The sequence below is a fragment of the Cylas formicarius genome, unplaced genomic scaffold, assembly GCF_029955315.1.
Source record: "Cylas formicarius isolate icCylForm1 unplaced genomic scaffold, icCylForm1.1 PGA_scaffold_5__7_contigs__length_24384050, whole genome shotgun sequence".
In the NCBI taxonomy this organism is placed as follows: domain Eukaryota; kingdom Metazoa; phylum Arthropoda; class Insecta; order Coleoptera; family Brentidae; genus Cylas; species Cylas formicarius.
Window position 1 is genome coordinate 13141743 of NW_026844341.1, and position 12981 is coordinate 13154723.

Consider the following 12981-nt stretch of genomic DNA (forward strand, 5'->3'; position numbering starts at 1 on the left):
GTAGGTAACAAAAATAATTTGTAATTTTCTTTAGATTTAAACATAAATACATACATAAATAAATAAATATTGTTTAGCATCTTTCCTAACAAAACCCCAAATAATTAAATTCTAAGCAAAGTAAGGACCTGTTCGGCCATATTTAATTCTTACAGCTTGCCCGGGTCTTTCCTTAATTCGTATCAGTTAGTCACTTTCTTATATCTATGAACAGACTTTACCTAAAAGGCGACCAACTTCCCATGATATTTCTAACAACATAACATCCCAATTAAGGATGACGGTCAATAACCCAGGTAAAGAATTTTTAAATTTTTGAGTTCTGATTCTGTATAATTTTGACCTCCTACATTTAAATCTGATAAGCATTTTCCTCTACCACGTAACATTAAAAGAATTAATAAATGAAAATCTCGGTTGATTTAAATAAAAACTAAATTAAATAACAAAGCCTCAAACAATAGTTAAGTTCATTTATTTTTGGAAGATCTGTTCGTCTTTAACGAAAAACTTCGTTTAGTGGATTTTCTGGTATAATCCATGACCCGATTGATCTGATTGGCATATGTCGTTTTTGAAGCTTAGCCTTGCCTTCTTTAGTTTTCAGTTAACATCCCGCTTTCCTGGTGTCTGCCGAGTTTTGTCATCTCTGATGTGAAATTTTTGGTTTACCAAATCTTGGTCTAGTTTAGTTGATATCCTCACCAAATTTCAAAACTTGATTTGGGCAGGACATTTTTCACTTTGGTGACTTACAAACAGTTGTTTCCTGCTTCATTTCCTTATCTTGGTTGATTTTTTTCTCTTTCAACTTTTGACGATAAACCTTTTTCCTACTTGCTTCTCGTTCCCTTTTGACTTTTAAAATGTGCTGGTGGTATAAAACCATCTATAATTTTCTGCTTTTACGAATATCTAGAAAGCTTCTGTTTTTCAGAATCTTTTTCTTTAAATAATTTTTATTTTTTTTTATTTTGTTAGTTTTTCTGTGTGCACTTTAGTTCGTTGTCGTTCACTTTCTTTTATACGCATTTTTCTCTGAAAAGAGGACTAAAAAATTAGGATGGCCTGAACATATGAACATATTTAAATAAACGATCTAGTCCATCAGCAAGTATTATTTAAACAAGTATTAACATAAAATATTTTGTTATGTAGTTAATTTATAAAAATATAAACAAAATCCAAAAAATATTGTCGCCTTAATCTTCATATGAAAAAAAAACTTTTAGGGATGAATGGGACCAAAATCGTGTACTTACCATTTTTTTAGCAAATTTAAAATGAAATTATCAATTTCTAAATCTAAATTCGTCCGGCGCGCGCATGGCGTTATGCGGAGCGAATTTGACGCGGACTACTTATGTTTACAGTGCAATTTCAAAAGTTTGTTAATTATAATTGTTTAGGGCAAAAAGCAAATTGCTATTGTATTTGTAGAAATCAAACATGCAGTATAAAATGTATTATAGGATTTATAAGTTACCTAATGTAAAAATGGGCCGAATTTGATTAATGCCATTTGCACTCATTAAACTAAGATTTTTGGAGTAGGTATTTAAAATGAACTTTTGATTTTATAACAATGGATTTGGTATCATTTTATTCACTATTAATAAAAAATCTAGGTGCTTTTAAGATGATGTGTGAATATTACGGAAATTTGTTTTTTAGATTTGTTTTTATAAATAATTTTAGTATAAATCACTGTATTTTTCTGTAATAGCCTATGAATTAATTATAAATGTACAGTTTGAAAAGGGAATCAAATCGTAATTATGAACAAGAGTCTTAAAAGTGAACACTTTTTTGCTTGAATAGAGAGGTTACGGGCTAGAATGAATCTTAGTAGTTATTGCAAAGAGGAAAGGCAGCAATATACCATGATATACAACAAATATGCTTATGACTGGTGCAGAAATCAAAAAGACTTTTATGGCATAACGTATTTCCTTTCATTGTCCAAAACGCGATCTACTTCTATGTTACTTGTATGACTACCACTACCATCATCAACATCCCTATAATTACACAAGGTCGCATCAAAAAATATATAAGTTATTAAGCACCCCAATATTTTTTAGGTACAATATTTCTTTACAAAATGTTAGGTTGGAATTCAGTTGCAGCCCTCTAAACCAATAAAGCGTACATTAAAAAAAACTGCTTTCTAAAAGAGTCTGAACTGTCCGACTGTTTCGAGCTACTTTCCATTTGATATCCTTCAACTTTATTAGTAAACTAAAACAGCGTCAAATCACTCCAAAAATGTTTTAACCTGTTTTAATCTGCATTGCAGTCTGTCACAGAACACTGCCACAAAAAAGCACAGAAATTCCACGAAGACCTAAAAAACACAACACAAACGATGAGATTTGGTTAGGAATCCTACTAAATCAAGCTCAGCGTGACGTGAGTGACGTGACCCATGCTTTTACTTCTAGTTTTGGCACGAACAGTAAACAACGATGAAAAAATGTATCAAGCTGACGCTAGGGGATTTTGTTTTTCCATTGCCTATTTGAAAAGTTATACTGTAACGTGAATTAAGAAGCATTCGATCGACTTACTTTTAAAAAATACATGAAATTTATTTCCGATATAATACGTGCATTGCTAGGGCAATTTGCCAAAACAATCTGGACGATATACTTTGAGGCCGGCAATACCTATGCGCTTGAAAAGTATTATTTGCGTGGAAAAAGTAACTACAAAAATACTGCAAAAAAAACGGTATTAAAAATTGTTTGCAGGATTATTGATGCTGCCGCAACTTGAGATATATGATAAAATAGGACAATCGACGTGATCCTGCTGCCAAATATCCTCCGGATGGCCTCACGTTGTGCGCCTACAACATTGCTTAAAGCGTAATAATAACCCATTCGGCAGGTAGATTTTCTGAGTACTCGATTCGCGAAAGTGCTGATTTTTATGCAAACGTTTATGGCGGGTATTAATACACTTTTATAATGACTGAAACGTTGTTTTATTTATTTGTATTCCATCCAGTTTGTACGGGTTTCGATCGGATTTTATCCGCGTACGAGGTACGTCGAAATTATTTGAAACGCAAATCGCATTTTCATGAATTTTTTCTCCTTTGCACAAAACATGCATTTTTTTCCAATAGAAGATAATTTATTGCGTTTTATTGCCTTACCTTGTCTGGCGCTTGTCGATACAGCACGTGTTTATTACTCAGGTAAAGTTTATTCATAGATATAAGAAAGTGACAATTTGATACGAATTAAGGAAAGACCCGGGCAAGCTGTTAGAATGAAATATGGCCGAACAGGTCGGTACTTTGCTTAGAATTTAATTATTTGGGGTTTTGTTAGGAATGATACTAAACAATATTTATTTTTAAATTACTTAAAATTATTCACATGATATATCAGTATCACTATCGCTATCATCGCCTGTTCCAATTATTATTGTTCTATATTATTTGCAATATGGATATACGATTGTTCTGCTTTTTCCATATGTTTAACAGAATTTGCCCAACTTTGTGGAGGGATGTTAAAAACTTCCACGTAAATTGCATTCTGGGGCTTTGTATTATGTATAATCAATGTCCCCCTTATCTACTAAATAAGATTAAATACAGAACCGACATTCATAATTTGAACTTAAGATTTCAGGGTAACATCCCGCCTCACCTTACTTTATGAAAGATCGTTTTCTTATAACCTTTAAATACGATACATCAGTGTGCCCAGACAATGTAATTTTGCTGATATCTCGTGTTTTTTTTTTGATTATACATACCTTTGGGGCTGAACTTTGACCATTTCTAAATTGCCCCTAGTCTCTTTTTACGTATAATTATATATAATTTTTACAAATATGTTTTCTGTAATTAATTTTCTGCGAATAAACATTTTCTTTTTTCGATTTTTGCTTTATCTCCTCAACTGTTCCAAACCTCCTTTTTTTCATTGGTTTCTTCAGTTTTGGGAAAAATTCGATGATGAATACGGTGGCTGAGACATGATGATTGTGGTTTTCTTTTTGTCCAATAAGTTAGACACGAGTGACGATGAGTGAGCAGGTGCATTATCGTTATGCAAAATCCAAGAATTGGATACTTAGAACATTCGGAGAAAACACTAAGCAAAACCTTGATATTTGATCGAACTTGACGTGCTTTTTTCGGTCTTGGCTATTTAGGACTTGGACGACTGAGCTTTGGTTTCGACGTCATAACCATATTCGTCACCAGTTTTGACCTTTTTGAGCCTATCAGGATCATCATTATTCAACAGCTTTTGAGTGATACTCCTTCGACGGTCCTTTTGCTCAAAATTAAGCATCTTTCATTCCCAAAACTTCGGAAAAAATTGCAAGGCACTTCTCCAATAGTAATTGGACAATTTATTATTGACTTGCTAGGGCGTCCAGAGCGAGGTTCGTCATCGGTCATCTGGGAACAGCTTGCACTATTAATAACATTTTTTTGCTCAAAGTAGATTCACCATATGCCGTTTCTACATTTCAAGTGTTTTGCAGCACTGTATTCCATTTTTTACCCAAAATGTTATTCAAATTTTTGTCTTTTATTTTTTGTAACAGCAGAAAATCGCCGAGCATACAAAACACGTCCCACAAAAAGTAAACATACAAACTGGCTGAAACTGTAAACATATGTTAAAAATTAAATTCAAAAAGTATCTTTACTTTTTGAACATACCTCGTATATGATTCAGAATTAAATCCCGAACTCAATAAAAGTTCGAAATATAGAATGTTCCATTTAAATAAATTGAGTTTTTTAATTATAAAAAACTTTTTTTTGACGGTCATTTTTGACCACACTGTAGACGATTAAAGCATTAAATATTAACCACTTCCATGAATCCATAATAGAAATTTCCAATTTTAGTTTTCAAGAGTAAAAAAAACATTCCTCCAAAGACGTGTGGAAAAGTTTATTTTTATCAAAAACTACTCAAAATTTCCTAATGACAAAAAATTAATCCAGCGAATAATTAGAATTCCTATAAATATTCATAAAATTCCATTTAAAAATAAAGTTGATTACTGTCCTGGCACAACAGGACACTCGATATAAACAGAAATACTACAAATAAAATACATTCTCAGTGTCAAATGTTTTTTGTATTTAACTTTTTTTCGTCAGTGTCGTACTTATTGGGCAAAGTTGTAGGAGCATCTATACATATAGACATTTAAATTGACCTAGTTTTAGGCTTTTCACGCTAATAAAACATACTCTCAATTTCGCTTTCCGCAACCTGACGAATCTGACTGAGCATCCGTATAGATCATATACGTAGATTAAAATGCTAGTTATCGTTTACAAATAAAAATCTGTTTAATCCAGTTCAATCAGATTCGAACAAACTCGGAACAGAAGTATCCGACATTGTGATAATAGCAAGCAGCCGTATAGTCAATTAAAGAGGCCAAGTTAAAAACCGTTTGTTTCAAATTAACGTACTCATATAAATTAACATTATTTGCTTTCATTTGGAGCGCAAACGGTCAATTGGAGACACGCAATTGCATTGCCCCACCCCTCTGATAATAAGGTGCGAAATTAAGAGCGCTTTACTAAGAATTGGACGTATCACAGGTAAGGTTTGGCCAATGACTAACCACTTTATTTTAATAGATACGAAAAATGTGTCAAACAAAACATTAAATGTGTTAAACAAAGATTACTTAAGTAAAGCTTACTAAGTGGATTTCGGTGAAAATTCGTTTAAGGAGTTTAAGATGGCAGGTTGCGCCCCCTAGTGACCATCTTGAAAATGTGAAAATAGTTTCCAGCTCGTCATATTGACGGTGTGACTGGATAAGTATTAAAAGAAAAGAACAAAACAGGTCAATTAATTTATTTGCCTGGTTAAAATTGAACGAACCTAGCGCATTCGCCAATTATCAAAATGTACATGTTGCATGTCTTGTATATGTTATATGAGAGGTTCTCCAATAGCAGCAGTTTTTTAAAAGTTTTATTCAACGTTTCGGTCACAATCTGGATTTTTATCAGAAATCTAAAATACATTGCATAAATTAAATACTTTATATAAAAATGGTTACATACCTTAGTAATATTTTCATTGAATTAGACTAGTACGGTAAATGGTCATAACTGTTATAATGCTATTAAAGTTTTTATCTGGTCGCAGGCATTTTTGGGCTAATAAATTAATTAAAAAAATAACAGGCGTTGCAAAAACTATTTCGTAAAATAAAATTTGTCAGTATTAAAATAATTTGAAAAAAAAAACCTGAAAATCACTCTAAATGCGTTACAAATAAATTGCTAGGGATGAACATATGCTCTCAGTACCACTTGCTATAAGCTCTTAGAAATAAAAATGCAATTTGATAGATGCTGTCAATCCAGGGTGACCTTTTGGCCAATTCCTTATCGTAGAAATTAGAAAGTTGACCCAAGAAGGCGACATCTGGCGGCTGAAGCCGATGTGCACTATTCTGCCTGGACAGGCAGAACAGTGCACATGATGAAAATCTATTTAACACAATTAAATTAGAACATAAAATGTTCATATTTTCACAGTTATTTTTTGATTTATGACAGTTGTTTCGGCAACACTGTGCCTTTATCAAATACAAAATATTCCAATATTAGCATTTAAATCCACTTGGTCATTAAGTAAAAGATTCGAATATCTCAATTTGGTTATTTCCATAGAAACCAACAAATTTGTTTTTTTTAATTTTTGATTCATTATTTAAAGTATTATAATTATCGTCAAACCTGTGCCTTTCTGAATTTTAACGAACCTTTCTATCTGTTTGTTTTGAGGTATGATCCACATTTCAAATTGTACATTCCGGATTTTTGAGTTTTTCGTGATTTACTATTAATGGTTTTTAAAATTTTTCCTTTGGGGTCTTCAGTTTTAAAACCATTTTTGGGACCAAATTTAGATAGATATTTCGAAATTTTATTGCTAGGTTCTCCTATGTACTATAAATTTTGAGTTTGGTGTTTCATATGGGATGGATAGAGTTATTTGAGACTGTGTTTTTAGTTATAGTCTTATCTATCAAAGAATCGTAATAACCATTGTTAACAGCTGTGTTATAATATTTATTTTTTAGTCTGTAGTCTGTGGATAAAAGAATAAAAGGCAGAAATCTTTTACCCAAAGGATGTTTATGTACTATATTTGCTACACTGTCCACGAAAATATCTGCAAGTAACGGGCTAAGTGGATTTCTTGCCCCACGAACCCGAGCCCCTTCGCACATTTCCGGGATTTTACCGCACGGATTTGGGAGCACGGCTTGAATTTTGACGTTTGTCAATTCTGACTGTCATGTCAGTGAATTTATTCTTATTGTTTCGCAAAAATGTACCCAAAAACTAACGGTCGTTGAAATAGTCTTGTGTGTAACACGTTTGGTAAACTTTTTAAATCACTGGTTTATTAAACACTTGCTCCGCTAGTACTAAATAAACTCGTGACTCACTTGTTCTATTATATACTATAAACTATCAAACAAGTCTTGTTTTTCGGTAGGATTGACTTGGCACTGAGTGAGACTACAGTCTACTATGTCAAAGGAAACTAGAATTTTAATGTCTTTAACCTTGTTGCTTAGTTCGAACGAACTTGTGATAAAATATCATATCTAAGTTTAAAGGAAATATGAGATTGAAAGAAGAATGAGTATAGGTAAAAAAAAGATATTTTGGCTGGGAGACTAGACAGGCACAGGTATCAACACCCCTATACATTAATTCCAGCCTATACGTGAATTTGCAACTTATTTAAAAAAATAATTATTATTGAACAAAAATCAAGAATAACTCAAAGTCAATATTATATCTTATAGGGCAAAATTATGGCCCAAGGACACCTTAAGCTTAATAGAAGATTCACGTGTTTAGGATTGGTTTGTTACAAAAGGCTATTTAGTCACAGTTTGAATATTTGCTTCAATATTTGGCCACAAAAAGCTTCTTCCAATCTTAACAACGACTGCTGAGGGTCTCTTTCTAGTTCTACCCGCCTAATAAGAAAGCTAACGTCTAGTTCGTCAAAAAGTACATCCCTAGGGTGCTGCCAAAAAATCCAACCGTCTTCTGATCGATCAGGCTCGTATTTAATTTAATTTTATGAAAAATTTGTCTGCACGTATTTCGAGGTTGAAGAATAAACAGAAATTTTATGTAAATCTTGATTTTTCTGCTAAGTCAACTGACATTTGCCCTGATCCTTACGTATTTATATAAGGAGGAAATGGGACATTCGAATTTATCATCCAGGTTATTTCCAAAACAAACCAAAACAGCGACATTTATTTTTTAAAAATATATATTTCACACTCAGAGAGCAAACGTTCAATTAAAAAAAAAACTCTTGTTTTATTTACATCTACTAGACATTATTGCACACTATTAAATGGCTACGGACTAATCACTACGTTCACGCAAACGTCCACGTATCACAAATTTCGCACACGTTTCAAAAATTATTATCGAAGACCCCGCCTGTCAGTTTGGTCGCGTACAGGCTCACCACCTACAAAAAAAAAACAATTAAAATGGGAGTACACTTACAGGGTGTACACAAACTAAGTTAAGTTATAAAGAACGATTCCTCAGGTTAATTGAGCATCTGTCAACATTTTCAATTTTTAATGATATTGAAAATAGTAAGTAAAATCGAGCGTTAATTCTGAAATTTCGAGGAATGTAAACCGCATCATTCCTCTTTTATGTACAATTCCTCGGAGTTCCAGTGGAATTTCACCAAATTCCACAGAATTCCACTGGAATTCTTCTAAACTTCTTTTATTAAGTATTCCATTAAACTGAGAAACAAAAATATGGTAGTTATCATAAAACACAATACGTAAATAAACAAAATCAATGTTCGTTGAGGTAGTTACAATTTAAAATAAGTTAGTAAAATTACGAAATAGTGAAATTCATATATTACTATACTATACTATAATGAATGCACTAAAAAGCCATCCAAAACGGTACTTTCACAATTTATTTTCACGAAAACGAGAATACTATTTGGTATTCATAAACTAAGAGTCATTTTTCTTTTCCTTCTTTTACGTTGGAAGTTATAATATTCTTAATACGTAACCTTCTTTCGAATGATTACATTCTTGTCTTTGGCTGTCTTTAATTTTCTAAAGTATAAATGTTGTTTTACAACTATAAGCTGTCTTTTCCTTCCATTTATTTTTGATTTTTGGGACAATCTCGTTAATCTAATAGCAAGAATTTCTTCTTGATTATCTTTGCATGACTTGTCTTATTTTCAAGATATTCTCTTTAATAATAATGATAATAATAAGACAGAATGAACTTAAAAAACGATTTATTAAAATATCTCTTATTTATATACTGGGAAAAAGTTTCCTTTGCCATTTTTTGAATAGTTAAATTCTTGTCTTTATCTGTCTTTAATTTTGTAGAGTAAATTTTGTTCTATAACTAAGTATAAACTCGGATGTTGTTTTTTAATGTCCTTTTCTTCGTATTTCTTTTTGATTTTTGGTAAAATAATAATCTTCTTAATAAAATTGGAAGAATTTCCTCTTGTTCATTTTTTTCTTGACTTGTCTAATTTTCAAGATATTTTCCTTAATAATTAAAACATACATTCAATTTTAGAAACTAAATATTGTCCGATGATTTTTTTATTATTCTTTATTTTCAGGAAAAGGGGATTCTAGTTAATATTTATAAACAGAGAAAAATTTTTCTTGTCATTTTTCTTTGCCTCGTTTTACTTTCGATGTTAAAATATTCTTAGTAAGTGACTTTCTTTTGAATAATTGAATTCTTGTCTACCTTTAATTTTCTAAATAGCGGAAATTTTCTTTTATAGTTATAAGCTCGCATATTGCTATTTCATGACTTTTTTTTTAATTTTTGGGACAATAATTACCTTTTTAAGAGAATCGGAAGAATTTCTTCTTCGTCATTTTTGCTTGATTTTGCTCATTTTCAGGATATTTCCTAATAACACAATTGATTTTATTTTCAGCAAAACGGGAATTCTATTTAGTATTTATGAACTGAGAAACATTTATCTTGGCACTTTTTTTGCCTTGTTTTAGATTCGAGTAATATTTTTAATAAGCAACTTTTTTTGAATAGTTAAATTCTTGTCATTATGTATCTTTAATTTTCTAACTGGCGTAATTTTTTTATAAATATCAGTCCAGATGTTGTTTTTTCATGCATTTTTCTTCAAATTTATAGAAAAATGGACACAAATTGTACTTCGCTTGTACCTTATAAATGAACTGGTACTGCTCTTTCGTCTGGATGGCGTTGGCCCTATCCCTCCTGATCCTGTAGACTATCTTGGGAATGTCCACTAGTCGCGTTGTCTCGAATTCCCTGATGGCTATGTCGCAAGCCATGGCGACGCCTGCACAAAATACAAAAATCACTCGTCTTTATTAAAAATGTTTTTCGACGCCTACCAGTTCTGCCAGTACCGGGACTACAATGGACCACCACGGGGCTGTGGTCATTTGGCGCACCGTCGTTGTTTGCAATGTTGCCGTTCCCGTCGTTTTTCTGACGAAAGAAACAATTCTAGTTAGCCAGTTTTATTAAAAATTACTCTGCCAAGGATTAAAGACGACGCAGGTTGAGAATGTCTATTTACATTTATTCGAGGCTAATGAAAATAATTTTTAATGAGAAATAAATTTTTTTAAAATAATATGCAAGAGTAGTTTCTCATTTTGGTTTTTACTTTTCCTAGCGGTATTTGCCCGTGGTTTTCAAAATAAACGTAGACTAACCTTGAACATGATTCAATTTTGTTAATATTTACAAATTTTCTGGAGTCCTCCTGCGTCCTGTTGGCTTTTTCAGAGCTTCAGAGTGCCTGCTTATATATTGTTTGAAGGGGCGGAGATAGACTTTTATTTCCAAAAGTAAAGCTTTACATCGTAATCGAATTAAGAAAATGTTTTATTTTAGATTCTAAAAAAATGTTATGACCATATATAGTGGGTTGTGTATTGCAGTAAATATAGAAAATACAGTGTGGGCTAAAAAAATGATATTTTTAAAATAGAACACCATTTTTTGAAATCTTTTTTCGAATTCTGCATTAAATTTCACGCATCTCACAACAGGCTATACCTATGTCTTACTTTTTATGAGCATAAGGTAAGACAACAGGTAAGAAGCTAGTACCAGCCTTTACTGGTTGTTACATTGTCACAATTAAATTTCTGTTAGTAAAGAAAGTAAATTTGGAGCATCAAAATGAAACTCAGAAAATTCAAATTTTAATTTTTATCAGATATGGAGACCAAACGGGAACAGTACAAGAAGAATAAGGTCCAATGATTTTGCCATTCAAAATCTCTGCCCAAATATTTATTTTTTGTGGATATTGTGTATGATTTTCTCTCTTTGATCCTGGATTATTTGTACTCCAATACATATCAGTCTTGTTGATTTGCCGTACCACTTAAGCAAAACGCTTAATGACTGAACACTATCTAACGATGAAAACATTTATTTAAATTTTACATTTCCATCACAGTGCATGCGGAGGATAGTTTTTTTCTTTTAATACACGCAAAGCTGTTTGTTGACTGACATCTTTATTTTCAGCTACCTCAAAAGATGCCCGATGGGGATTATCCTCAACTTCTTAATAAATGAAGGGCCTTGGTGCAAAAGCGTAAAATTATAGAAAACCAATTTTTTACTTTTTGCAAAATTCTATAATTAACACTTTTGGGTTAATTGTTAACATATTTGGTACTCATACTTATTTGCATTATTTTTGTAGCAACAATATGATTATATGAAATATGGCGACGTCTTTTGGAAAAACACCAAAGGTCTTATTTAAAATAACATAAATATTGCAAGAGTTATATATTTTTTCAAATAATTGTTTCTTGTCATACTACTGTACCCCGTATATTTCTGTTTATAACAAAAATGGATGTGTGTTAGCATTTTTCTTGAAATCCAATACCTGATTTCCTAAATGAATTTGTGCCATATTTTAGCCCTTCACCGTACATATTTTCCATGTTGCATGTTTCCATTGATATTTTTTTCATCACTTTTTTATTGCCGTTTTATAAAATAGACTTCTTGAAAAAATAGTTCAAAATGAAATAATTTTTGTATTAGCAGAATTTAAGAATAAAATAAAACATCAGCTAGACAAATATCAGCTTCAGTTGAAGTCTGACCCGTTTATTATTTTCTATCCTATTAATGAAAAGAGCTAACCAATGCTAAAAGAAACCAAATATAAACGGGAAGCAAAAAAATGTATTAAAAATTGTACCAACCATAAATAGCAAATATAGTCGCCAAGACGATACGTTAGCAAAAATGCAATTAGACCTCCTAAGTACGACTTAATTTTTCTTTACTTTGCGAATAATATTAAACGTGATTCTTACCCGATCCAAAGTGGCCGTCTTCATATAACTCCTAGCCTCGATGAGGAAAGCTATCAGCGAATTTGCTTCTGCCGGAACCCCTTTTTCGGGCCAGCCCAAGTACCAGAAGTGAGTCACTTCTCTCCAGCTATTGGAAACCATGTTCTGAAAAAGGTTACATAACTCAATGGCCAGCGCCAAAGCACCACGACATATAAGAACTGTTTTTTACACACCTTGAGCTGCAAACTGGAAATTATATACTTGTCCTTGACTTCGCGTTTCTTAAGTGTTATCTGGAAATCTCCAAATAGTCTGTGGTTATCCACCACCTCGGATTCCGGAAGATAGTCTACGCATTTTTCCTAAAGAATATTCTTTCATCACCACAAAATCCTATTTAGAAGTAAACTAATTTCCTTACGAGTCCGTTCTCCACCAAGTGCGTCAGCATTAAAACGACTTTGACCTGCTGCTCCCATACCATCCTCCAAAAATCGTCCACGGTATTCTGCATAGGCCCCTGAGTTGCTATGTAGTACCCCCTGATATTTTTAGGTCCCTACAGATGAA

At 32.3% G+C, this 12981-nt stretch overlaps 1 protein-coding gene across 1 annotated transcript in view; it reads right to left on the reverse strand.

Annotated features, from left to right (window-relative positions):
* Positions 1-8312: 8312 nt before the first annotated feature.
* LOC132702204 (receptor-type tyrosine-protein phosphatase gamma) overlaps positions 8313-12981 on the reverse strand; it is a 69391-nt gene continuing 64722 nt past the window's right edge. Inside the window, exons 6-11 of the mRNA XM_060670706.1 lie at positions 12833-12970; positions 12645-12773; positions 12430-12573; positions 10465-10561; positions 10270-10409; positions 8313-8531 (exon numbers count right to left, since the gene is read on the reverse strand). Coding sequence (XP_060526689.1) covers positions 8475-8531; positions 10270-10409; positions 10465-10561; positions 12430-12573; positions 12645-12773; positions 12833-12970 — 705 coding nt within the window. The 3' untranslated portion in view covers positions 8313-8474. The remainder of the gene's footprint in view (positions 8532-10269; positions 10410-10464; positions 10562-12429; positions 12574-12644; positions 12774-12832; positions 12971-12981) is intronic.